We start from the raw sequence: 6,683 nt of genomic DNA on the forward strand, positions 1-6,683 counted from the left end.
CACACACACACACACACACACACACACACACACACACACACACACACACACACACACACACACACACACACACACACACACACACTAACCGGGGCCGATCCTCCCATCTAAGTTTAAGGGAAAAAAATGACTATGAAGGCTCTTATTTACTGTTTAATATAGTTAGATGCTGGCGAATGCATAAATTATTTAATTTATAATATATATATATTTTTTGAGACAGGGTCTCACTGTGTCGTTGAGACTGACCTGGAACTTACTGTGTAGCCCAGGCTAGTCTCAAACTCAGAGCAATCCTCCTGCCTCAGCTCCCAAGTGCTGGGATTACAGGCATGCACCACCACACCCAGCTAATTTATAAACTTTCAAATTGTGCTCTATGTGGAGTGTAAATACTACATAAGCCTTATCACACAACATTTAAATATATGTATTTCTCTCTTTATAGGCCTCGAAGTAGAGGAAAAACTACAGTGGAAGATGAGGATAGCATGGACGGGTTGGAGACAACAGAATCAGAAAATATTGTGGAAACAGGTATTCTAACTTCCTAAGATTTAAAAACAATGTACATAGTAATTTGGGCTTAACCTATACACTGCATTTAGTATTTATATAGCAGTGTTCTGAATTGGCATTTATCTATATACCAAATACTAAAACTCTCATCTGCCCAAATAGTTTGATAACAAGCTACAAAGTGAAAAAGTTTGCTGTAACTTTTCTTTGCTTTAGCAGAAATTAATGTTTATGAATATGTGTTTTTGTTTTAGCAAAATTAAAACTTGAAGAAACACTCCAGGCTGTTAATACAATGACTTAGTTCTGAACTGCAGCTGTTTTAAAGTATTTTTTGTTGATACACATGTAGATGAAAAAAAGTTTCATTAGCAAATGAAATACTAAGTTAAACAAATAGTTTCTGGTCTGTTAGACTTCCAGGTGTCTTCAGTAAGCTCATGTGTATTGTGCATCTGCAGAAGGTAGGAAGCGTAGGTTGTTCAAAATTTACAGGTTAATGATTTAAGAAATTGTCAAAGGAACTGAGTTGTACGCTCCATTTAGAGACAATCTCTGGTGATATTTGAAACAATTGTTGGATAGGATTTGGAAGCAGTGTTAGGCTTTCTTTCTGAAGTTGAAGATCATCTTGAGGGGCTGGGGATTTAGCTTAGTGGTACATTGCCTGCCTCCCAAGTTCAAGGTCTTACTCAGTTTAGTGGCTTTTTATATTAACTATGTGCTGATGACTTAAAAATTATATTACCAGTTAACTAATATATACAATATAAAGTTGTACAGAATAATGAGGTACCAGTACCAGCTTAGGAGCTTTTATACAATCTGTATCTTCAGCTTGCTTGCTTGTTTGTTTGTTTGTTTTGGTTTTTTTGAGACAAGGTCTCACTATATAGTTGAGACTGACCTGGAACTCACTATGTAGTCTAGGCTGGTCTCGAACTCACAGGGATCCTCCTGCCTCAGCCTCCCAAGTGCTGGGATTACAGGTGTGTGCCACCACACCCAGCTTCAGCTTGCTTTTTTAACATCTCTTCATAGAGTTTTTTAGGGGGAGGACTGCAGCTCTTTTTATTTTATTTTGAGGTAGGGTCTAGCTAAGTCTCCTAGGTGGGGCTCAGACTTGTGATTCTCCTGTCCCAGCCTCCTGGTAACTGGGATTACAGACATGTGCCACTGTGCCCAGTTTTTCTTAGACAGAGAATATTAATTTAGTGTGTCCTCCATGGAAGTTACTGTTACTCTGAAGCTACTCTTGTGTTTCTCTTAGTGAATGTATGGCTAAGGCAGGGAGTCTTTGATTTCTCATCCTTAACAATCTAGTCTACTAGAAGTCTTTCAGGCTTCACCTTCTGTGTATGGTATAAACATGGTGACTTTACATTTTAAAAATTATTATTGTAAAAGGACCCCCCCCCATACACACTTTGTACACACCTGATCATCCTTGCCACTTCTTGAAGCATTTCTGGAAGTTTTTCTTTTCTGAGTCTTTATGAGATGCACTTAAAAAATCTGGTTAATGCTGCTCCTAAATGACATTTAGCAAAAAGATTGGAAACACTGCATTGTGTCCTTATCTACCTTATTCACTAGATCGGGCACTGTGTAGTTTCTGGCTCTTCCTCAAAGTCAAACGGACCATGACAAGTAAACTTTCTGAATTGATTGAGGATATTGAGGCAGCCAGTAAGAGGGGAAGTATTGTGGAGATTCAGGGCAGTGTGTCTTTTACTACAGTGTGTTTTATTTGTATGTAAGCACACATCTTATTTCTCCCCTCTCCCTTCCCCTCCCTCCCCCATCCTCCTTTCACTCTGTCTCCCTCTCTCCCTCTCTCTTTCTTTTTCTTTCCTTTTTTGTACCAGGGATCAACTCAGGACCTCGTGTTTGTGAGGCAGGTGATGACACCACTGAGCTAAATCCCCTGCCCGACATCATGTTTTTTGATTATTCTTGTATACTCTAAATGTGGGCTACTTTCTTCTGTATTGCTGTTATTCCACAACTTCCCACTACTTCCAGCTGCCTTTTTTCATATGAAAAAAAAAAAAAAAAACTTCAATGAATGAAGGGCTAGTTATTTGAAGAGAAACCAAATTCATTTTTTCCCTTGAGATTTATATAATCAGGTCTTTTCAGACTTGTTTTAATTTATTATAATTAACCATACCAAGTTAATTATACTTGGATATTTCTTTTTTAGGATTCAGTTTATAGTTTGACTAGTGGCAGCCCTTTGTCAGTTTGCTTGCTCCTGAATCTTCTTGAATACCATCATCTCAAAACTTTTCAGAACTTGTTGCTTTTCAGGACCATTTTTAATCCCTTCTGCCTCCTCAAATAAAATTAGCTATGCAAGGAATGCTATTTCTGTTAGGGGAGAAGAGTATTGAAAACAAAATGCTACTCTCTAGGCATGCACATCATACTGTTCCCGTTGAGAACTAGGGGACTTTAGTGATGCACTAGTAATTAAATAGGAATGACTGTATATACACACTTACAAATGGAAGTATATATTGGTACTTCAGTTTACCTCTAGAATAGTTTTTAAAGTCTTTATTTTTAAATTTTAATTTTATTAATACTTTTATTTAGCATTTTATTTATGTGGTGTATGTTTAAATGGACACATAGTAACTACATATTTATGGAGTACATTATTTAATACATGTGTACAATGTATAATGCTCAGATCAGGGTAATTGACATAATCTTATCATCTCAGACACATATCATCTCTTTGTGTTTGGAAAATTTAAAGTCCTGTTAACTGTTTTGAAATACTCAGATTTTGTCTTCTGTGCTATATAGAAAACTAGAAGTTATCCTCCTACTCAGCTGCAGCCCTGTGTCCATTAACCATTCTCTTTCTAGCCCTTCCTTCCTACACCCTTCCAAGGCTCTGGTCATCTACTATTCTCTACTTAAATTTTTTGTTGTTGTTGTTGTTTTTTTGTGACGGGGTCTCACTATGTAATTGAGACTGACCTGAAACTCCAATGTGTAACCCAGGCTGGTCTTGACCTCACAGCAGTCGTCCTGCCTCAGCCCCCCCCCAGTGCTGGAATTATGGGCGTGTGCCACCACGCCCAGCTTTACTCAAAATTTTTAATAATTTAATTTATTATTTTTTGAGGCAGGGTCTCACTATGTAGTCTGGCTGGCCTTGAACTTACTGTGTAGCCCAGGCTGGCCTCAAATTTGCAGCAGTCCTCCTGCATCAGCTTCCCTGGTTCTGGGATTACAGAGGTGTGCCATCATGCCTGGCTTATTCTCTAGTTTAGGGTAATGTTAACTAACCCATATAAGCGAGAACATGTAGTATTTGTGTCACTTAATATAGTATCATGTGGTTCCATCCACATTGCTACAAATAACAGAATTTCTTTTTTATAGCTGAATAATATTCCATTGTATATACACATCACATTTTCTTTATCCATTCATCTATGCAAGGGTAGCTAGGTTGATTTCATATTGTAGCTGTTGTGAATAATGGTGCACTAAAAATGCTAGTGTTCCTATCTTTTTGACATACTGACCTCATGTCCTTTGAATTATATAACCACTAGTGAGATTACTGGATTTTATGGTAATTGTATTTCAGAGTTTGTTTTGTTTTTAAACTATAGGCTGGGTTGAAGTGATCTGCTAGCTGGCTAGCTAGCTTGCTTGCTTGCTTTTGACAGGGTCTCAATATATAAATATTGCAGAGTGGCCTTGAACTTCTAGTGATCCTCTTGCCTCAACCTCCTGAGTGCATGTATTGCCAGGGTCAGCTCATTATTGTTTTTTGAGGCACTTCCATACTGTTTTCCATAATGGCTACTCTAATTTAATTCACACCAACAGTGTATGAGAGTTCTCCTTTCTCTTCTAGCATTTGTTATTCTTTATCCCATCCCCCCAAGCCCCTTTCCCTCCCTATGTACCAAAGCTGCTTCCATTTTTCCTTCTATTTTCACTTTTTTCTTGTCTCTTCTTTCTCCCTTCTTCCTCCCTTGTTCCCCTTCCCCTTTGAACACTTTCTTCCCATTTCCCAACATACAGTATACATCTTAGTCCTTATTTCCTTATTCAGTTTCTCACACCAGAGAAAGAATGTGGTATTAAACAAGTGTGTCTGATTTATTTCACTTAAGTATTTGGCCTCAAGGTCCATCCATTTAGCTATAAGCGTCTGAAGCTCATCATTCTTTATGATTGAGTAGTACTCCATTGTATAAAAAAAGCCACATCTTCTTTACCCACTCATCAGTTGATGGGCATTTGGGCTGTTTCTAAGATTTAACTATTACAATGTGTGCTGCTATAAACATGGGTGTGCATCTATAGCTCTCGTATGATGCTTTTAATTCTTTCAGGAAGATACCAAGAGGAGGTATAGCTAGGTCAAATGGAACCTATAGTTTTAGTTTTTGAGGAATATCCACACTGATTACCACAGTGGTTGCACCAGTCTATACTCTACCAGCAGTGGAGAAGGGTTCCTTTTCCTCTACAGCCCCTTCACCATTTGTTATTGGTTGATTTCTTGATAGCAACCATTCTTTATGGAGTCTGATGGAATCTCAGCAGTTTTAATTTGCATTTCACGAATGACCAATGTTGGACATTTTTCCATATATTTATTTGTCATTTCTAGTTCTTTGTCTTTTTATTTCAGATGCCCATTTTTGGATTTGGTCTTTAAATTTGAGGGATTGATTTTTTGCATTCTTTATATATAATAGTCCTTTATCTGAATAGCTAGTAGAGTTTTTTCCCAGCATTTGTTATTCTTTATATTTTTATTTAATAGCCATTTTACTGGAGCAAGAGAATATCTCATTGTGGTTTGTCACACCAGAATACCAAAATATTTCCCCTATATTTTCCTCCAGTGGCTTTGACATTTCAGGTTTTATGTCTTAAGTCTGTGAACTGATTTGAGTGGATTTTTGAATGTGGTTAGAGATAGGCGCCTACTTTCTTTCTTCTGCATGTGTACAGTTTTTCCAGTACCATTTATTGAGGAAACTTTTTGTACAGTATGTATCCTTGCTACCTTTGTTGAAACTCATTTGACTATAGATATGTGAATTTATTTCTAGTTTTTCTATATTGCTCCATTGGCTTGCATGACTCTTTTTTATGCCCAAACCATGTTGTTTTGGTTATTATACCCCTTTCTCCCTTCCTTTCCTTTCCCCCTTCCCTTTTCCCCTTTCCTGTTGAACCTAGAGTTGCTTTAGAGACCGGCTGTCACTAAATTTCCCAGTCTGGGCTGTTGTATTTTTCCACTGGGGTCGAGGCTGTCTCTTTAAATTTCATTCACCAGTGTTCTGTAATTTTCCTTATAGAGAATCATTCATTTTCTTGGTTAAATTTGTTACTAGGTATTTCATTGTTATTTTTGTAGCCACTGTGAATAGAGTTGGTCTCTTGATTTCTTTGAGTATTTTCATTATTGGTATTTAAAAAAAAAACTATTGACTTATATGTTGACTTTTATAACCAGCAACCCTTTTAAATTTATCAGTTCTAAGAGTTTTTTGATGGAGTTTTTAGGAATTTTTGTATATAAAGTGATGTTTTCTGCAAACAAAGATGATTTCATCTCCTACTTTCCTATTTGGATACTCTTGATTTCTTTCCCTTATTTTATTACTGTGGCTAAGGTTTTGAGTATTATATTAATCAGAATGGTGAAGTGGATGTCTTGTCTTAGCTCTTGGGGGAACAAATTCACCTTTCCCCACCTGAATATGTCTGGGTTTAGACTGATTTATGTCTGGGTTTGTCATATGTAGCCCTTAACTGTGTTGAGGTACTTTCCTTCTACATCTAATGTTTTGAGGGTTTTTTTTTTTCCAGCGTTAATTGAGTTTATTGGTACATTTTAGGGGTACAGTACAGTTACATTCATTGTTGGGATCATGTACCTCTACATGGCAAGTCTTGATTCTCATTTTTCCCCCTTACCTCTGCCCTCCCTTCACCCCCTCCTCCCCTCCCCATCTACAAACACTTTATTTTCATCTTTTCATTCTCTCACATTTTTTTCTTTTCCCTTTTTACTCTTCCCCTACCCATCCCACCTTCCCTACACCTTTAGCTCCTTTCTTCCCATTTCTAAATGTCAGTAATCTTATTAGAATCTTATGCATTGTTGCAGA

General features: G+C 37.3%; 1 protein-coding gene across 1 annotated transcript in view; it reads left to right on the top strand.

Annotated features, from left to right (window-relative positions):
* The window catches only part of Kmt2c (lysine methyltransferase 2C), a 180,331-nt gene that overhangs the window by 17,370 nt on the left and 156,278 nt on the right, over positions 1–6,683 (top strand). The window contains 1 exon segment of the mRNA XM_033763959.1: positions 449–537. Coding sequence (XP_033619850.1) covers positions 449–537 — 89 coding nt within the window.

The sequence above is a fragment of the Fukomys damarensis genome, unplaced genomic scaffold (genome assembly GCF_012274545.1).
Source record: "Fukomys damarensis isolate Sample0158 unplaced genomic scaffold, DMR_v1.0_HiC HiC_scaffold_16, whole genome shotgun sequence".
NCBI lineage: Eukaryota > Metazoa > Chordata > Mammalia > Rodentia > Bathyergidae > Fukomys > Fukomys damarensis.